This window comes from Megalobrama amblycephala, linkage group LG23 (assembly GCF_018812025.1).
Source record: "Megalobrama amblycephala isolate DHTTF-2021 linkage group LG23, ASM1881202v1, whole genome shotgun sequence".
Taxonomy (NCBI): domain Eukaryota; kingdom Metazoa; phylum Chordata; class Actinopteri; order Cypriniformes; family Xenocyprididae; genus Megalobrama; species Megalobrama amblycephala.
The window spans coordinates 8,514,132-8,535,929 of NC_063066.1; the positions used below are offsets into that span (position 1 = coordinate 8,514,132).

The following is a 21,798-nucleotide window of genomic DNA, read 5'->3' on the forward strand; positions in this document are numbered from 1 at the left end:
GATTGATGTGTTAGAAGCAGGAAAAATGGGCAAGCGTAAGGATTTGAGTGAGTTTGACAAGGGCTAGACGACTGGGTCAGAGCATCTCCAAAACTGCAGCTCTTGTGGGGTGTTCTCGGTCTGCAGTGGTCAGTATCTATCAAAAGTGGTCCAAGGAAGGAACAGCGGTGAACCATCGACAGGGTCATGGGCGGCCAAGGCTCACTGATGCCCGTGTGATCTGATCCAACAAATGAGCAACTGTAGCTCAAATTGCTCAAGAAGTTAATGCTGGTTCTGATAGAAAGGTGTCAGAATACACAGTGCATTGCAGTTTGTTGCATATGGGGCTGCATAGCCTTCTGACTGGGCACCCTGACTGTTACTTTGACACTCACCTCCTGTTGACTTGGCTTCCAAATTCCCTAGATCTCAATCCAATCGAGCATCTGTGGGATGTGCTGAACAAACAAGTCCGATACATGGAGGTTCCACCTCACGACTTACAGGACTTAAAGGATCTGCTGCTAACATCTTGGTGTCAGATACCACAACACACCTTTAGGGGTCTAGTGTAGTCCATGCCTCGACGGGTCAGGGCTGTTTTGGCAGCAAAAGGGGGACTGACACAATTTTAGGAAGGTGGTCATAATGTTATGCCTGATGGGTGTATGTATGTGTTATACACAAATGCAGATGTTTATTACCCAGTGGGGGAATTTAACTGTTCATGAAGTAGAGGAAAAAAATGTTTCTTGTGTCTGGCTGTTCTGGTGCTCAGTGCTCTGTGGCACCGACCAGATGGCAACAGTTCAAAGAGAAGGTGGCCTGGGTGTGAGGGGTCCAGAATGATTTTGCCAGCACTTTTACTTACTCTGGATGAGTAGAGTTCTTGGAGAGTGGGGATGGTTTACCAGCAATTCTCTCAGCAGTATGTTTTTGCTTGTTTATACAAGACTCTGTCCCCATTCCTGTAGGCGTCTTTTTTGGCCTGATGAAGCTGTCTGAGATTTGCAGTAAACCGTGGTTTGTCATTGTTGTAAGTTAAATGAGTCCTGGTAGGGAAGCACATATCCTCACTGAAACTGATATTTGATGTTACAGTCTCTGTGAGCTCGTCCAGATCGGTGGCAGCAGCCTCAAAAATAGTCCAATCAGTGCACTCGAAGCAGGCTTGTAAATCCCACTCTGCTTCATTAGTCCATCTTTTTACAGTCCTTGTTACAAGTTTAGCCGATATCAGTCAGTTTTAAGATGAACCAGACAGTGATCAGAGAGACCCAAAGCTGCACTTGGAACAGAGCGATATGCATCCTTTAATGCAGATACACTATAATATAATTAATAATAATACTAATTATTATTATTTTATATCATATAGTAGTGTAAGTTTAACATAATACAAAATGGTATACCCTAAGAACCTACAGAGGATAAGTGGTTTGGAGAATGGGTGGATGGATGTTCTTGTTCATATTAGGTTGTGCAAAATATTTAAACTGATAAATTAAATTGTTAAAATGCATACTTTTTGGGATTAATGTTAAAGGTGCCATTGAACGTCTTTTTAAAAGATGTAATATAAGTCTAAGGTGTCCCCTGAATGTGTCTGTGAAGTTTCAGCTCAAAATACCCCATAGATTTTTTTTTTTATTAATTTTTTTTAACTGCCTATTTTGGGGCATCATTAAATATGAGCCAGTTTAGGCTGCGGCCCCTTTAAATGCTCACGCTCTCCACCCACGGAGCTCGCGCTTGCCTTAAACACCATAAACAAAGTTCACACAGCTAATATAACCCTCAAAATGGATCTTTACAAAGTGTTCATCATGCAGCATGTCTAATCGCGTAAGTATGGTATTTATTTGGATGTTTACATTTGATTCTGAATGAGTTTGATGGTGCTCCATGGCTAAAGCTAACATTACACACTGTTAGAGAGATTTATAAAGAATGAAGATGTTTATGAATTATACAGACTGCAAGTGTTTAAAAAATGAAAATAACGACAGTCTTGTCTCCGTGAATACAGTAATAAACAATGGTAACTTTAACCGCATTTAACAGTACATTAGCAACATGCTAACGAAACATTTAGACAGACAATTTACAAATATCACTAAAAGTTATTGCTCCATCTGCCATTTTTCGCTATTGTTCTTGCTTGCTTACCTAGTCTGATGATTCAGCTGTGCACAGATCCAGACGTTAATACTGCCTGCCCTTGTGTAATGCTTGAACATGAGCTGGCATATGCAAATATTGGGGGCGTACATATTAATGATCCCGACTGTTACGTAACAGTCGGTGTTATGTTGAGATTCACCTGTTCTTCGGAGGTCTTTTAAACAAATGAGATTTACACAAGAAGGAGAAAACAATGGTGTTTGAGACTCACTGTATGTCATTTCCATGTACTGAACTCTTGCCAAGATAAATTCAATTTTTAATTCTAGGGCACCTAAGTACAATATTTTAATATACAATAAATAACTATTATTATTATTATAATATATACTACCAATTGTCTACATTTTAAAATAAAAGTGCAAAGGAGGACAATTTTAATTCTATATTATATTAATACATAATTTATAGTAATATAGCATTTTATATCATTAATGTTATTTTTTGCTATTTAAATATTTTGCATAACCTAACATTAACAAGTACACCACCTACACAAAATCATGTACTCTAAGTCATATTGTGACATCATTACCCCATTAGCCTCAAGTACAATAACTCCATTATGATTCAAGCCACTGTAATTCCAATCAGAGAAGTTCTCATTGCCATTCTGAGAAAGGGCCCTCTTTCTGCTAGTGTTGGATCAGGATCAGATCCAGAAAGCTCTATTAACCTGCATCTGTGACTCAGTGGAAACAACATAGTATTGATTATAAAAGATTGAGTTTTGGAATAGTGCTTACTATTTTACAAAAATTGAATCGTCATTGTTTTCCACCTTGACATTTTCCATATATAGTTTAGGCAAGATGCTGTAGATTATACTGAAAAAAAAAAAAAAAAAAAAAAAATTATATATATATATATATATATATATATATATATATATATATATATATATATATATATATATATATATATATATATATATAATTTTATCACTTCTAAATCAGTTCTCTTTCTTGTCAGGCTTGTGCTAATAAGGCTGCAGAGAGGCGGACAGCTCCTCAATGGGGTTCCAGTCTATCCCGTGGTTAGATGACTCAAGAGATCGGAAGGGTGGGTGGAAGGGTTAAGCGGGGCACGTGAGCGAGACTTTCCATTAGGCGGAAGAAGACGCATAGCTGAGAAATGCCAAGAAAACATCCCTGCGGGAATGCAAACATATGTGGATCTGGAGCCAGATTTTTATAGTCTTATCAAATTTATTACAGTAATAAATCCAGGATCGAAAATACAACAATGGCAGCATGGTATAAAAAAAATAAAATAAAATAAACCCAACACAAAATAATGTGAGCATTATTGATGGTGGTGGTGGGGTAGAGGTTTGGAATGACTGAGTGGTTACTGAATTACAACAATGAATAACAACAATAGAGATGGATTATACATAGTGGAACATTAATAGAAGCTTTTGACACTAAGAAAATACAGAGATATTTTTTACAGCCTTGATATTGTTATTGCTACATCTATTTGAAAAGGAGGGATTAATTATTATTGCTGACTTCTGAACTGAAGAGCAAACCAGAGGAATGAGTCTGCAGAGCTGCACCCCTCATCCTGAGAAAGAGGCATTTAGAAATGACAAAAGACAGTTTACATAGGATGTACAGCAGGTTTGGAGTCATAGTGCAGCTGGTAACTTTGCCATTTTCCATATGACACAATATAGTGAGTTATTATATTGTAGACATTTTGTCCTTAAAATATAGTGCCTGTCTCTAATAGCCTTTTTAATTATTAATTACGATGTAGAAATTTAATAGGTTGGTACATCTCTCATGAGAATGACTTCTGTACAATCTTGGAAATGATGTCTGTCATTTGGCAGACATATCCAGCTCATAAGCCCTCCTTGTTGGATGAATCAATCAGTGCTTCCACTCTTCCACCCCTTTTCCTCTTTAGGCATCTCTACACCTCTTTCAGTTAAAAAGCATAAGGCCCAACGTAGATGCTTAAGCGCAGGACAGAACTGGTGTGGTAGCTCATGAGCGGGTTGACCGAAACCATCTCCAAATCCAGCACATACTCTCTGGGGCCTTTCACGGCGCGGGCGAGAACAAGCATGGCACTGATGTTGTTGATTTGCTGAGGAAAAACACATGACAGGCACAAGATCACTTCCAAAACTTGGCTGTGTGAGAAATGTATTAGTCTTGATGGCACTAATCAAAGAAGTCGTCTTGATTTCATGGACAGAACACTGTGACTTTTATTATTTGTATATACACTGCCATTTATATCATTTTTAACTATACGTGACCCTGGACCACAAAACCATTCATAAGGGTCAATTTTTTTAAAATTGAGATTTATACATCATCTGAAGGCTAAAAAAAATAAGTTTTCCATTGATGTATGGTTTGTTAGGACAATATTTGTCTGAGATAAAACTATTTGAAAATCTGAAATCTGAGGGTGCAAAAAATAAATAAATAAATATTGAGAATATCGCCTTTAAAGTTGTCCAAATGAAGTCCTTAGCAATGCACATCCACTCACAAAAATACATTTTTGATGGATTTACAGTAGGAAATGTACAAAATATCTTCATGGAACATGATCTTTACTTAATATCCTAATGATTTTTGGCATAAAAGAAAAATAGATAATTTTGACCCATACATAATTATTGTTGGCTATTGCTACAAATATACCCGTGCGACTTATGACTGGTTTTGTGGTCCAGGGTCACATAAAAAAAAAAAAAGAAAATAATAATAATAATAATAATAATATATATATAAAATATTTTTTTTTTACAGCAAGGATGCATTAAATTGATCAAAGGTCAAAGTAAGGATATTTATATTGTTACAAAATAATTATATATATATTTTTTTAAAAACTTCTTTTGAACTTTCTATTGATCAAATAATACTAAAAAATATATCACTGTTCCCACAAAAATATTAAGCAGCACAACTGTTTTCAACACTGATATTAATAATAAATGTTTTTTGAGCAGCAAATCATCATATTAGAATGATTTCTGAAGGATCATGTGACGCCGAAGAGTGGAGTAATGATGCTGAAAAATCAGCTTTGCCGTCACAGGAATAAGTTACATTTTAAGATACATTAAAATAGAAAGCAATTATTTTAAATAGTATTTAATTTGTAATAATAATTAACAAAACTACTGTTTTAACTGTATTTTTAATCAAATAAATGCAGTCTCGGTGAGCATAAGAACATTTCTAAAACATAAAAAAGACCAAGAACATATTTTGCCAATAGGGTTAGAAAAAATTTACTTTATTCATTACATAAATTTAGCTTGTTTTGAGGGTGTTTGCATCATTGTACTAGAAAACAAGATTAATTAATAAATTGCTAAAAGAACCAAAAACCAAAATGAATGTCAGTTTTCAGTATAATAATAATATACGCAAATTTAAGGTATTCTTTCAGAATATGCAGTAATTAAAACTTAATCATACCCTGATGTAAAAATCTCCATTGTCATCTCCAGAGCGGACGCGGAAGGTGTTATAGGCTCCAGGATAGACACTGGTGGCCTGGATCTGAAAGATGTCTGAGGGGACGGTGCGCTCGGATGTGATGCTCATGTAGCGATGCACAATGGAGTAGGGCATGTCTCGACAGCTGGGCTTTGTGACAGGACACGTACAGCGACTGCAATGAAGAAAGACAATGATATCAATCCGGAAAGACTGCCTCTAAAAGGTTTCAGCACTAAACGAAAATGAATTGAATAGATTTGAACTGATCTGTTCTGAAATGTATAAACAAAATTTTACAGGACTGGACTGATTTAGACTGAATTGAACTGAATATAGTAAATAGTATTGTTTTCACCCACTAGGTCATGTTTTTGCATGACTAATGACTGTGTTAGCCACAACTGTACCAAATTATAGAAGAATGTGTACCATATGTCCAGCAAATTGGCTTAAAATTTTGGATGCCATCCATCTAGCCAGATATTTCTTCAGAAATGCCTGACCACCTGTTATTCATTAAAAGCTTGTGGAACTTTGCAGATAATGTTGAGACATGCTCAGAGGCACAGACTCAAGAACTGGCCTGAGACGTGGAAAAATAAACCAGGCGATTTGAGAAACCATGTCAGGTATGTCTCAAATAGGCACTACTGATGAACTATAGACAATTAATGAAGAGGAAAATATCTCTCATAACTGTGTGAACTGAATAGCCCGCAAGTGCCTGTGGTATATACAAATTGTTCACTTACTTTTCGGACACTTGCACATAGGGTTCCTGACAGCTTTTGTTGTCGACACATTTGTGACCTCCATGAATGTTCACACAAGTCTGTCCATCAGAGCACTGATGAGCTCCTGTCTCACATTCGTTTATGTCTAGATTGAAAGAAAATAAAGAATGTCTATCTTTTTAGTTAGAGTGAACTGGGAAGCAGAGTGTTCAGTGAGAGAGCATTAACCTTGGCAGAGGCGTGTGCTCAGGAGCTGATAGCCATCAGGACAGACACAGGAGAATTTGCCGTGCTCATTAACACACTGATACTGGCACAGGTAACTGGAGTAGCTGCACTCGTCTATGTCTGTAGACAGACAATGAATATGATCAGTTGCTCCAGTTGAAAGTTGCATGAATATTTTTCACAAATATGTGTATTTATTTTAGTTTTTCACATTGGTTTGTGTTTGCTCCCAGCTTACCATTGCAGGCAAAGCCATCTGGCCCCAGCTCATAACCCTGCTCGCATCGACACAGGAACGTCCCGTACGTGTTATAACACCTCTGACTGCAGGGGGCCCCCATGCCACACTCATCAACATCTGAGTGCAACAGAATGACAAAGCAGACGGGATCATATATGAAAACATTGAGCACAAGGCAAGCAGTGAAGGATTGCAGTTACTAAAAGGCAGTCGGATAATCCATTTTTGTTGCCATTAATATCTAATAATTTTAAAGGTGCCCTTGATTCAAAAATTGAATTTACCTCAGCATAGTTAAATAACAAGAGTTCAGTACATGGAAATGACATACAGTGAGTCTCAAACTCCATTGTTTCCTCCTTCTTATATAAATCTCATTTGTTTAAAAGACCTCCGAAGAACAGGCGAATCTCAACATAACACTGACTGTTACGTAACAGTCTTGGTGTACGCCCCCAATATTTGCATATGCCAGCCCATGATCTCAACATTATGAAAGGCATTAGACAAGGGCAGCCAGTAACGTCTGGAGCAGCACAGCCGAATCAGCAGACTAGGTAAGCAAGCAATAACAACAGCGAAAAATGTCAGATGGAGCAATAATAACTGACATGATTCATGATAACATGATATTTTTAGTGATATTTGTAAATTGTCTTTCTAAATGTTTCGTTAGAATGTTGCTAATGTACTGTTAAATGTGGTTAAAGTTACCATCGTTTCTTACTGTATTCACGGAGACAAGAGCTGTTGCTACTTTCATTATTAAACACTTGCAGTCTGTATAATTCATAAACACAACTTCATTCTTTATAAATCTCTCCAACAGTGTAGCATTAGCCGTTAGCCACGGAGCACTATCAAACTCATTCATAACCAAATGTAAACATTCAAATAAACACTGTACTTACGCGATTAGACATGCTGCATGACAAACACTTTGTAAAGATCCATTTTGAGGGTTATATTAGCTGTTTGAACTTTTTTTATGTTGTTTAAGGCAAGCACGTGGGCGGAGAGCACGAGCAATTAAAGGGCCAGCAGCCCTGAATTTATAATGATGCCCCAAAATAGGCAGTTAAAAAATGAATTAAAAAAAATCTATGGGGTATTTTGAGCTGAAACTTCACAGACACATTCAGGGGACACCTTAGACTTATATTACATCTTTTAAAAAAAAAGTTCTAGGGCACCTTTAAGTGGCTAACCATATCAAACTCAGTTCATAATGATACCCTAAAGGAAGTTCTGAAGAAAAGTTCTGTTTAATTTTGTTGCACATTTTGTCTCCCCTGGGAGAGAAGAAAGGTGAAGGGCGCTCTGTTCTTAAAGGGGCCACGTCCTATTATTCTACAGACAAAAAAAACATTAATAACAATATCACCCTAATCATTTTAAATTAAAAGACTTAATCAACATGAAAAAAATTGTAATAAAAAAAAAAAAAGCATTTTCTACTGAAATTACTTTGGCCTCTCAGGCTACTGGATAATATTAATGTCCTCCTGTGGTGAAAATCAAGTTTTTAATGTTGTTTATATGTCTATGTGGTGATTTTAATATGCTTTAAGACAAACCATGTGCAAATTCATAAGTCAGCACCTTTGTTGTGTATTTTCTCTTTAAAACTGCAGTGAACTAACGATGCGGTTTGAAATCGCTGGTGTTTCGTCACAAACTACCTTGTAACCAATTACATCAATGTGCAAGTGGGTTTTAGCATATCATTAACTATATTTGTTCTGAAGCAAGGGAGTCTCAAAAGAAGGTTATCCCGGTATATTTTTCTGTTGATAAATTGTTGAAAATCATGTAGATTTAGCAATATAGCGCGTGTATAATGTATATTCCGACGTTTTATGAACTACACGCCTTTCTCCACTGATGTTCTGAGTTGTTCAAAGCGTTTCAAAGGATATTGATTGTTAGAAAGCAGCTGTCTGACTCTGAGGTGGCGAAGAGGAACATGGTTTGTGTAACGTTAGCAACTCATTATTAGCTGTTTGATAAGTAGTCAAGCTAATCATATTATATACTGTTATGTGTCCGACGTAAAAAATCAATACCATACCAGTGGATCTCTGGGCTTGTGAGTTGTGCGAGTGAGTGGAGGCGGGGCTAATTAGCATATTCATAGATCTGCGTATACTAAATGAAGCAAGGGTGTAGAGTTACATTCAAGCTATTTTAAGGCATGAATTATTTTTTTTCACAGGAAAATAAAATGTTTAAATATGTCATTTACGTGATCAAAGATGAGTTTTAAGTGGTAAAATTATTGACTACAGGGGGACTTTAAATAGCAAAATGGCATTCTTCCTGACTCCGACTCCATTCTAGCACAAACAATTCCAATCAAAGTCCCATTATACTTTTTTTTTTTTTCATGTTGAATATCCCGTTTCACTTGGAAATACATGTAATTATAAAAGTAAAATGTGCTGCAAACAACTGTTCACACTGACTTCAATGTCTCAATGTCTCGTTTTCCTCCTTGCACCAAGTGCTCTTTTACTGGTTTATATTTTGGCTCTTACTCAAAGAAAATGAGGTGTAGGATGGAGTTGTGTAAGTACGTGGGTTTGGATTCTGAGTGCTTGTATGTGTGTGTGCGTGCGTGTGTGTGTGTGTGTGTGTGTGTGTGTGGGGTGGGTTGGCCTATGACTCAGGGTATGGCAAAACGGGGCGTGGGAGTAACAGTGTGGGTTGGCTTACCAATACAGGAACGATTGTTGCCAGCCAGCTGGAAACCAGGCTCACACTGGCAGGAGAATGAGCCAGGGACATTAACACAGCGATGTTGACAGTAGCGGTACCGGCACTCGTCAATGTCTGAAAAATATGAAAACATAAAATTAGATTACAAATGCATTTTTTTTAATTCCTCATTGGTATGATTGGACAGACAATGACAGATCATCTCACCATTTCATGTTATTTAAGGCACACTTCGCTCAAACAGTGGTAGCCACTCTGGGACTTAACCATGGGAACAACTTAGTAAATTGAATTGATTACATTCAACAGTGAACTTACTTAAGCTGGACAATGACACCATTTTCTTCTAGAGCTGCTGTGCAGCCAAAATTGTTTCCCTGTTTTCACTGTAAAGCTGCTTTGACACAATCTGCATTGTAAAAAGCGCTATATAAATAAAGGTGTCTTGACTTGACATTAATAGGTGTGGATATAAAATTCCTAAGGTTTAAAAGGATTTACAGATTACTATTTCAAAGTTATATTTATAGATATTTGTAAATATTAAATGTTAATATTTAGATTATCTACATATTACCATTTCAGTTGTATCCATCTCTTGGTGATTCTATGGCCATCACTTGCCAAAGAATCTCTGGCCATGAATTTTCTTGGCAATGATTTTTCCGGGGTAGGTTGCCAGGTCTGTCCCCGACCCTTCCCATTACATGGCTTGGGACTCTCTCTCACACACACACACACATTCACACCTATGGATAATTTAGTGTCTTTAATTCACTTAAAGCCCTCATGAAATCAAAATTGACCCTATTTACTTTGTTAGGGCACATTACTAGTCTTGTGATGAACAATAAATTTGTGTAGGTTAATACACAGAAGGATGTCGTGGTAATCTTTAATCAGAGCTACTGTAATATTATCATTTAGATAATAACAGATACCAAATTAAGATAATATATCAATTAACATGAGTTAAATTATCATATTTAAAGATAATATTAGCTCTTTGGTGTCAAGCTAGTAATATCTTTTGAGGTACTGCAACTAACCTAAAGGGAAAATTGTATGGTTTAAATTTTGGTCTGTTCCTCATATGAATCTTTTGTATAATATCCACAAGCCATTTGTAATACTCTTGATTTGAGTCATTTCTGAATCGTTTCTGAAACAAAGAAACCCTTCTGGGAAAAGTACACCTTAGCATACTTTTCAAAAGAGAACTTATGATGCAAATAATGCACTTTTTAAAAGAATATGCTTAAGTGTACAGCCGAATGTACTGACAAGCATTTATGGTAAACTAAAATATATTTAAATGTAATTTTTATTGAAACTTGTGCGTAATGCGTTTACATAAGTTTATAATTACACATTTGGAATGATGAAGTTGCAATTTAGTACACTTAAAGTATAATAATAACTATAATTTTAACTATTATTTGAAATCAAGCACTTCACATCACATGACTAAGATTTGAAGTACTCTACAAGTGCACAATCAGGACATTGAAGCAAACTTCTTCATCACAATCGAAGGCTTGGAACGACATGAGTATGAATAAATAAAGATGTCGTTGTATTGCTACAAAACGACAGGCGTTTCATTTCTCACCGATGCATTCTGTGCCCACTTTGCGATACCCATCTGGACACTGGCAGGAGAAGGAGCCTTCTGTATTGAAACACTGCTGACTGGGCTGGCAGTCGTGACGGTCCCGTTCACACTCATCCACATCTGTTTTTGTGAGACAATCGTGGAAATTTATTATGGATACATCTCTGGCTCGGTTATTATCTTGCCTTTTCTTCTCAGTTTATAGCATTGGATCTAGCATAACTCTGGAATGTAGTTATTGCAGCATTTATCGGTTCACTGCTCATGGGAAGTAACGTCTTGAGCAACGTTATCTGTATCCGCTTCCTTTTGACGGTAGACGACAGCTGGGATGCCTCAGTCTTAGTAAATTCTTCGACCCCCTGCAGACCAGCCCCCTGCCAAGACTTCAGCAAGACTCCCACAGTTGTCTGAGCGCAAAAACTAGCTGACCGTTTCCCCTGACCACCTGTTTGTGCCTGAGTCATTCAAGCGCTAACAGTCAAAACTAAAACATTGCATGCAATAACCCTCCCCACCATCCCCATCCCATTCACAACACTGATTTCCATTTGCATTTTTATCCGGAAACACATGACTCTCTACAAAGGCATGCTACTGATTACAATAGCTGATTCCCGCACACTCACAGGCTGTCTGACACCTGTTCTGAAAACACACACTCGTTTTCACACACTCACCCACGCAGCTGTCTCCCTGGGGCTCAAACCCTTGAGGGCACAAGTTGAATGACTCGCTGGCCGTGTTCTCTAGGCTGGGGTGGACCTGGTTGGGCGGATCAGGGGCAGGGATGACCGAGGCCGAGCGAGGGAGGCACAGGTACCCGCCATAGTGGTTGAAGCACTTCATCTCTCCCTTACAGGCCTCTGGGATTGTCTCACATTCATTTATATCTGCCAGACACATATTTGAAGGAGGATACACAGGTGTTTGTGGGTAAAAAGCACACAAGATGACTCTGTTTGAATGCCATAATGACCATGTGTCACATAACAGTTAAGAAGTCATACATATATTATAAACTACTATTGGAATAGACATTTAAAACTAAATTTTAGTTTTCAGAATGCCAAATTTTATTAATTTAAATATATAATATACACTACAGTCCAAAAGTCTCTTATGATCAAGTTTTTGCATTTATTTGGGTTACACTTTATTTTAAGGTGTCTTTGTTACACTGTAATTATACATACTGAGTAATATTAAGTAACTACATGTACTTACTATAGGTTTAGGATTAGGGTTTGGTTTGGTTTAGGGTTAGTTACATGTAATTATGCATACTTTACAGTTATTACTATAGTAACTTCATGTAACATATGTAACAATAACACTATAAAATAAAGTATGACCTTTATTTGATACTGTAAAAACAGTAAACTTGTGAAATATAGTAGAAAAAAAAAAAAAAAAATATATATATATATATATATATATATATATATATATATATTAGAAATATAGCAATTTAAAATAACTGCTTTCTATTTTTAATATATGCATAACTGTTTTAATATATATTAAAATGTAATTTATTCCTGTGATCAAAGCTGAATTTTCAGCATCATTACTCCAGTCTTCAGTGTCACATGATCCTATAGAAATCATTCTAATATGATGATTTGCTGCTCAAGGAAACATTTCTTAATATTATCAATGTTGAAAACAGTTGTACTGCTTAATATTTTCTGAGGAAACTTAATATGGCTTAATTCTATTTGATAAACAGAAAGTTAAAAATAAATATTTTGTAACATTATAAATGTCTTTACTGTCACTTTTGATTAATTCAATGTGTTAATGTGTTCTTGCTGATTAAAAGTATTAATTTCTTAAAAAATATATATATTACTGACCCCAAATATTGTGTATATTTATATAAATACACATAATATGTGTATTTACTGTGTTTTTATTGTATTTTATATATGTATTTTATATGATATATATATATATATATATATATATATATATATATATATATTTTTTAATTTTTTATAGAAAGGTATTTTATATTAACTTATCTCTAATTAAGTTAAAGGCACACTATGTAAATTTTCGCCGCTAGAGGTCGCTTATTCAAAGCAAAGGCAAAGCTTTATGATGCTGAGAATGAACGTGGAATCTTGGGAGATGTGATCTTCACCTCACATCCGATGACAAAGAATTAGGATGGGACTCAGGCAGAAATCATGCTCATGGATAAGATTATGAACGTCACTATAGTTTGAAGCAGAGCAGGGCCGAGTGATGATGGAGCTGAACGAGGCCGCTGGAGCGATTGCTAATGAGAGACAAGCATGAAACGCCTCGAGCACAGCAGAACTTTTATTATGCCACAGTTGCCGCTTCTGCTTTTTCCAGTCACATGTATGTGGGGTAAAGCAGCGCTGTTTTATCATATTAGATACATTTGAGTGTTATAGTGCTACTCTGCATTCACTCGGGGGCTACTCTGTGTTAAGCTATATAACAATGCTTCATTTTCTGTCATGATGACATGAATGTATCCATCAAAACAGTTGCTCATCTGTCTAATAAAACATATAATATATTGAAGCATATTTGGTGTTTCTACAAAATAAAACCGAGGGTAACATGGTATGATGGCGATGCACGGACTTGGTCCGTGTTCTGGTTAAAATTGCTTATTTCTCTGGATTTAAACATTCTTGGAAACATTTGGGATAATGTAAGTACACAAGTCAACAAAATATATAACATTGTTCTAGAGGTTTTTGGATATTTTAATCCAAAAATCTTACATATTGTGCCTTTAAAGGTCCTGTTTTTCGTGTTTTTTGAAGCTCTGATTGTGTTTATAGTGTGCAATATAACATGTGTTCATGTTCCGCGTGTAAAAAAACATAGTATTTTTCACATAATTTACTGTTTCCACTGTCATAAAAATGGGCTGATGACTTCCTTGTTCTATGAAGTCCCTCCTTCAGAAATACGTAACGAGTTCTGATTGTGCCAGCGGTTCCTGTGTTGTGATTCGACAGCAGCTTAGCGCACCTTGCCCGGAAAGGTCACGCCTCTTACCATAACGTGGAGATGCATGCGCTCAGTGTTATTGTAAACATGTCTTTAATTTTACCCTATCAATTTGAGCCGGAATCAGACCCGGTGATTGGACTGCGGGATGAAAATAACAGCGTTTCGACGACATGGCGACAAACACACTCTACAAACGCAACTCTTGTGTGTTCCTGTGGGCGGAGGTTAGTCAAAAAACTGTTTTAGTGACGTCATTAAAGAAGGAAGTAGAGGGATGTAGTCCAAACTGGCCGTTCGATGTAGGCGACTTCTGTTAAATAAAATATCTCGCTTGGCATTGAACTTTGAGCTTTAAAATTTTACAGATTTTATTTATACTCTAACAACAACATTACACACTAACTAAAGTTTGAAACATGGGATCACGAAGAACGGGACAAATATCCTCAGTCAGCACAGAACACTGCATAGGGACCCTTTGAATTTGAAGATGTTTTACCTTTGCAGTGCTGAGTCTGTGGATCCCAGTGATATCCATCTGTACATTCCTACAGAAAAAAACACATGAATTAGTGCATATAACGTTTTATAGACTAGGTATTTATAACTATAAATCAAATATCTACACACAGTACAGTAGCCTGTGTGTAATATAAGATATGAAGATGATATTAAATGATGTAACATAGTTTATGATGATTTATTTAGAGAGAGAAAAAGGAGGGAGAGAGACAGGGGAAGGTTTCGTTCCTCCTTACCGTGTAGGTGTCAGTTTCTGTGGGTGGCTGTGAAATAGCGCGACGGAGAAACACAGAGATGCACACACAAAAGACCAAAACACACCCGGGCCGCATCCTCACACACACCTTCAACAGGCTCTGATGAGCACAGACACAAAAACACCTCCAAGAGTGTTGGGATCAGACAGATGTGCACGCGCACGCACGCTGGTAGAGCGATGAGGCTGCGATAAAGTTCACTGAGAAACCTGTGGATGAGAAACAAACAGCTTGAGAAAACTTCAGAAACAAGCTTCAAGCACACATGTAAGTGATACAGCTGTACTAATCACAACTAAAGGTCAGGATGGATGTCTGTGACTGTGATTTATTTCGGTTTTATTTAGCAGATATCAGACTCTAACGTCTGGACCATAAACTGTAAAAGGTCGGGACCTCTCATTTGGCGTTAACTCACTCAATACACATGACCGCTGAAATTGCTTGATTACCAGACGCCCCCTAGTGGTTGTATTAAAATTGCAACTATTGACAATTTGGGTAATTTCGTGAAGGAAAATCAACAAGACTTGATCATAGTCTGCTGTGGACACTGCGAGATAGACAGAAAGATTAAGATCTTTAGCTGTGCACGAAAGTACTGTTGTATGAGATGATTTATAACATGGCACTGAATGTTAATCATGTTCATGTACCATGATATTTACACAGTATTTCAAGGTACTTCATAGAGTACCAATAATAACTTATTGTTTTGGGATACCAAAAATTTGGTCTCAGTTTAATTCAAAACAACTGGATATTTTATCCTTTACCTCTTTGTTAGCTAGGTGGCGTATTCTGCTCCACTGGAAATCTAATAATCCTCCAACAACCTCTCAATGGCTAGTGGATACCATGTTTTTTTTTTAAACTGGAAAAAGTAAGATATTCTGGGAAAAGTCATTTTTTCAATAAATTAAGATATTTTAGTTGAAATCTGATAGCTCTGTGAGGCCTCCATAGGGAGCAATGGACACTTCCTCTGTCAAGATCCATAAAGGTACTAAAAGCATATCTAAATCAGTTCATGTGAGTACAGTGGTTCAATATTAATATTATAAAGCAACGAGAATATTTTTGGTGCGCCAAAAAACACAAAATAACGACTTATTTAGTGATGGCCGATTTCAAAACACTGCTTCAGAAGCATCGGAGCATTGTGAATGTGTGTGTCGAATCGGCAGTTCGGAGCGTCAAAGTCACGTGATTTCAGCAGTTTGGCAGGTTTGACCCGCGATCCGATTCATGATTCGATACTCTGATTCATTTATGATCCGATGCTTCCTGAAGCAGTGTTTTGAAATCGGTCATCACTAAATAAGTCGTTATTTTGTTTTTTTGCCGCACCAAAAATATTCTCGTCGCTTTATAATATTAATATTGAACCACTGTACTCACATGAACTGATTTAAATATGTTTTTAGTACATTAATGGATCTTGAGAGAGGAAATGTCATTGCTCCCTATGCAGGCCTCACGGAGCCATCGGATTTCAACTAAAATATCTTAATTTGTGTTCCAAAGATGAACGAAGGTCTTATGGGTGTAGAACGGCATGAGGGTGAGTAATAAATACCAGAATTTTCATTTTTGGGTGAAATAACCCTTTAAAATGTAAAAAAAAAAAAAAAAAAAGTTACATTTGTAATCTATTATTGTAATAATATTTGCTTTAATAAAAAGTTTGAAAAAAATAATAACTTATTGTTCAGTGTTAATTATTTTTAATACATTAATTAATGTTAATGTAGACCATTTGAAGTGATCATTTACTGAATTGTTAGCCTAACAATCCTTAACTACATTTAAATCATTATTGTAAATTATTAATTATGAAAATATCAAATTTTTGAACATGTGAGCAATGTAATAGCATATGTAACTTTAACCTAGATTAATACACACTGATATATTAATAAATGCATGATACCTAATGCATTAATATTGTTAGCAAATTGGGGAAAAACGTGTAACCAAATAAATTCACTTTTTACTTTGAATAAAAACTTTCTTCATTCACAGCACAAGAAAAATCAAAATATTAACTATAATTCTTATAAAACATTTCTGGCTTTGAAAAGTTGTTCAGTTTACACAGAACGAAATATCACACAGACATATTAAAATGCAGCACTATTTTCCTGGCATTCTTTTCTGTAAATACACACATACATTGACATTTACATAGAGTCTGCACACAAACGGTGTTTGCAGGTGCAGTATGGAAACACAAGAGCTGCTCCAACATGACACAGAGCCATACAGTAGCTCATTGAGCTTTTTTTTTTGTTTGTTTATTTTGAGTTCAGAGAGTCCAGTCTAAAAGTATTGTCATGTTGACTCAGTGCGACAAACCGCAAACCGCAGGATGACGTGCAAATCTGCACATTCTATCTCAGCTGCATCAGCCTCCAGATAGAATTGTTGTGCTTTTCCTCCCAAACCGCAAGAAATGATTCAAGCGACTTACAGTAGCCACAGTACAAGAAACATTTGCGACTTCACACGCAAACACACTGACATCCAAACACGCACACAAATCTCTCAACTGTGTGAATTACCCACTCTTACTGACTGACCTACATGCTACTTACAGTTAAGTAGCATCCTGCAAAATCTGGAAGCACAGCTGTCCCTGTGGTGTTGCATTGGACTGGGAAAAACCTGAAATCAACCATCATAAACAAACTTGAGGCCAGCGAGAGCACGGTTCAGTCGCTTGGCCGGAGTGTGGGCAGTGTGGAGGCGTGGGTAACATCATCTGCCATGTTGTCTGAGTGGCACTTGACCTTCTGGAATGCCAGCAGAGAGGATGTGGGCACCATTCTGAATAACAGTCAGCCGGACACTCGCTGAGTTTCCCACAGTATCACATTCCCGGGAACCCCCCTAAGGTTCACTGTAAAGGTCAAGTGGTTACCCAGAATGCCCTTGTATGAGTCCCACTTTTTCTTCTACTATTTTTAGATGTATTTAATCATTTTCTTTGGCAAATAAGTCAGTAGGTCATTGTATGGCTACTTGTTATTAAATGTGGAGCACTTCAGATGCACCATGTGCTTTTGGATGGGAAACAGCACGTCTGTTTGCTTAACATTTGGTTGGCTGCTAGTAGTACCGTGACTTTTGTAAAGTCTGCAGTGATTATACGACCGCCAATAACACAAGTAATAAAGAGCGGACTTCATGGGCAGACCACTGCAGAGACCACACACATGTAATGACAAACGCTCTCCTCCTACCTCTCTCTCAACCTTATAAACACACTCACACTGGTCCAGTGTCATGTCTACGGTTAATTCAGTGCGCTCAGCTGGGCATTTAATTCGAAATCTGACATTGTGGCCAAAGCACTCATGCAGGGTCCAGTTTGAATCCTTGCTGGTTGGTGCATTTATAATTTTATGAATATTACCTCTTTACCTCCCACCTGTGCAAACTTAAGTGGGGTTTTTATGTCAGGACTCTCATGGCCCCAACAACATGTCTGTCTGCAAAGACACGTATATTCATTGTTTCTTAGCTAATTTTCCAAAAAAAATTTCCATTGATTTTTTTTTGGGGTCTGTTCTCACAGGTGTCATACTGGTCTCCTATCTGTGAAACCATAGATGTGTAACCTTTCACATCATTAAACAGCAATCATTAATGTTTTTGAAGTGACTCAATGGTTGTTAAATTGCTACAGTGTTACTATATCCAGAAAATTAAAGATTGTCTTAGGTTTTTATGACAGCTAGAAACCAGCCAAGTACAGTTAAATTGTGAAATATTATTACAGTTTAAAATAACTGCTTTCTATGTGAATATATTTTAAAATGTAATTTATTTCTGTGATCAAAGCTGAATTTTAAGCATCATTACTTCAGTCTTAAGTGTCACATGATACTTCAGAATTCATTCTAATAAGCTGATTTGCTGCTCATGAAACATTTTTTTTTATTATCAATGTTGAAAACAGTTGTGCTGCTTAATATTTTTCTTGGAAACCATGATATTATTTTGATGAATAGAGCTTTTTTTAAAAATGATAAATGTCTTAACTGTCACTTTTGATCAATTTAATGCATCCTTGCTGAATAAAAGTATTCATTTCTTTAAAAAAAAATCTTACTGACCCCAAACTTTTGAATGGTAGTGTATACATGTACAGACTCTTTCTGGTCATCAGTGATGCTCACTACTTTCATGTTGCTTACTTTAGCAGTTCTGCCATGAGATGACAAATTAATATTTCCAAATACTAATGTGTCTATAACAGAGGCCCCCAGTCTGATACATCCCAGCTCTCTGTCACACTCTCTGCTTTTAAATGAACGCTCAAGTCAGCATCCAGCCATATAAAATAAAACATCTAACATTAGTAATTAGCAGAACGCATAAACCAAATTATGTAACAGCAGTGGCCTACGTAAGTACAGTAAAGCAGTGTTCCCTGTTCTGATGTCACATAGGCATTTTATTGAGCCTTCATTCTTATAACAACACCTGCGCTTCCAAAAGGGGGCCAAAACGCTTTCGGGTAAACACAAGTGTTACCACAAATTCCCCAACCTTTGTGTGTCCTCAGAAACCTTTGGGAGTCTTTGCGTAATGTTCCCATTCTGCTGCGTCTTTCACATCAAACCAGCTCATACAAACTGACGGGAGTTAGTATGAATCAGCTTTTTGTGTTTAAAAATAGCAACATTATCTAAACAAAGTCACCCATTTTACGTCCGCAGGGCTCGAGCAACAACATACAGTCAATGGCATTAGTCTGGTTGTGAAACAGTGGTTGGAAAAGAGATTGGAAAGTTTTGCAACACTTCAGACATGTAGAGATGTGTAAAACCGTCATGATGGTTGAGTAATAAATGCTGAGAAAATACAACAACACTTTATGTATGAGCATGGAAAGTTGGAAGATACGAGATGATACGACATGGTAGGAGATGTGGAATCTGCTGAATAATGTGACTGATTGTTCTCTCTAGACTGCTGTGTGGTGTCTGTAGTCGTGGAGAGTGAGTGTGACGTGTGCAGCCCTTCAAACAGCCTGGAGCAAACCGGCCAGTTGAAATTTTCCTTAGTCTGCCCTTTATCGCTTTCTCCCTCTGCCCCACTGTCTGTGACATAACTTCAATTCAGCCTGACATTTCTGCTTTAGCTAGATGAGCAGATCCGCAATGGCCCGAAGACCCCATGCAAACAACAGCTATTGGAGTACAAGATGACATGATATTACAGTGCAATATTAGGTTTTCTTTCGTAAACATGCTATACTCACAGGCCGGGCTTTCTTCCTGCTATGTTCTTGAATTCAGTGGTTTTTCTTCTTTTCTTCCGGTGGATCCCTCTCTTGCTTCTTTCTGTGCAGTGGTGGCACGTCTTCTCTTCTGTCCTCACTCCTCAGCCTGATAGAGTGAGTGTGGAGACGGACAGCTGGACTGTGAATGTATGCAAGGGAGAGAAAGACGGAAGAGAGGAGAGAGGGACAGCCCATTCCGACCCCCATACAGCCCCCCTGCACGGCCATCCTCCGCCCCCCGACCCCCCCTCGTCTGACCCCCCAGGATGAAAATTCCTGGTCTGCGGGCCAAATTCCGAAATTCCAAATGTGTCCAGCTCAACGATAGAAAAGCCAACCCCCCTCCATACACACATATGAACCAGCCCCCACGCACACACACACACACACACACAAACGCACCAAGGCAGAGACCCCACCTGGTTTCATTTAAACTCGCCCCCCACAGCCTACAACTTTCTTTCTCTCTTTTCCCCTCCACCTAAAGTCACCCTTCATCTCTCCCATCTTTTTCGGTCTCTCGCTCTCTCTGTTCCTTTCATTCGGCTGGATATTTATAGCTTGGGAGAAGCTAGTGGAATGTAGACAAAAATTAGAGAGCAAACTAGAAAGAGAAAGAGAGAAAGAGAGAGACAGAGGAGGCGAGGTAGAGTGAAAGAAGGGAGGACAGGACGCAAGTCTACTTGGAAAAGTTGTTAGCTTTTTTTGCAGTGTCTAAATATTGAAACTGGAGGTGCTCGCAGGCTGATATAAGTAGAAATGAGAGGCAAAGGAAAGACTCGCATTCTTACTGCTCATACACTTTTACTTCACAAACTCAAACAATAGAGCATGAATTAAAAATTGGAGTTTGTGGCTTTAAGACTAGGTTTATCTGCTAATGTACTCTACTACAACATTCACTTTTGGCATATATACACAAATTTTGAGTCACAAATACCAAAGAAATCTGATTTACTTGTAACTGCATAAACAGAATTCCCCAAATACACAGTTAGAACAAAGAATCATTTGTTGCTATTGTTATTTTTTGGAATATTGCTACTGCTGCTTCTGTTGAAGGATTACTGTTTTTGTGATGTTAAGAGCTCCTGTTTTTATATTTCTTCATTGTCACCGTTCTTGGGGGTTGTGCCATGTGTTAACTAAGCTTTTAATTGTCTTAACCTCAAATTGATCAGGAAATTAGCAAAATGTAAGAACATGCACTACTTAAAAAGGCATTGCTGTCTCAGAAAATCATCAAAGACAGAATGGCAGAATATGTGTCTGAAGCGATGAAACAAAACGAAACACAAGTTGCATGGTGATGCTCCAGAGCGGTGTCTTTGAAAATCTGCTGAGAAATATAATGACAAATGCATGGAGGAAGAAGTGTCATTGTGTGGGGAGCTTTTTAGCTGCTGGTATTGGTGAGCAACTTCACTGGGAAAAGCCATTTAATGCTTTGGAGTACTTGAGAATAATGCAGAAGGGCTTGCTTCTGAATGATCAGATGTTATTTTTCAAAAAGACAAAGCTCTTGCCTAAATTGCTAAGAAA

At 37.3% G+C, this 21,798-nt stretch overlaps 1 protein-coding gene across 2 annotated transcripts; it reads right to left on the reverse strand.

Annotated features, from left to right (window-relative positions):
* Nucleotides 1-3,354: 3,354 nt before the first annotated feature.
* efemp2a (EGF containing fibulin extracellular matrix protein 2a) lies at nt 3,355-20,433 on the reverse strand. 2 transcript variants are annotated; one of them, XM_048176711.1, is made up of 11 exons: nt 20,236-20,433; nt 15,051-15,172; nt 14,684-14,732; nt 11,862-12,074; nt 11,179-11,301; nt 9,564-9,680; nt 6,846-6,965; nt 6,608-6,727; nt 6,398-6,524; nt 5,622-5,817; nt 3,355-4,266 (listed from the first exon to the last, which is right to left on the reverse strand). In XM_048176711.1, the coding sequence occupies exons 4-11, from the start codon at nt 12,028-12,030 to the stop codon at nt 4,105-4,107; spliced, it is 1,134 nt and encodes a 377-aa protein (XP_048032668.1). In that variant the 5' UTR covers nt 12,031-12,074; nt 14,684-14,732; nt 15,051-15,172; nt 20,236-20,433; the 3' UTR covers nt 3,355-4,104. The 2 variants fall into 2 exon arrangements, with proteins under 2 accessions (XP_048032668.1, XP_048032667.1); XM_048176710.1 differs by having other exon boundaries at nt 14,943-15,172.
* Nucleotides 20,434-21,798: the final 1,365 nt, after the last annotated feature.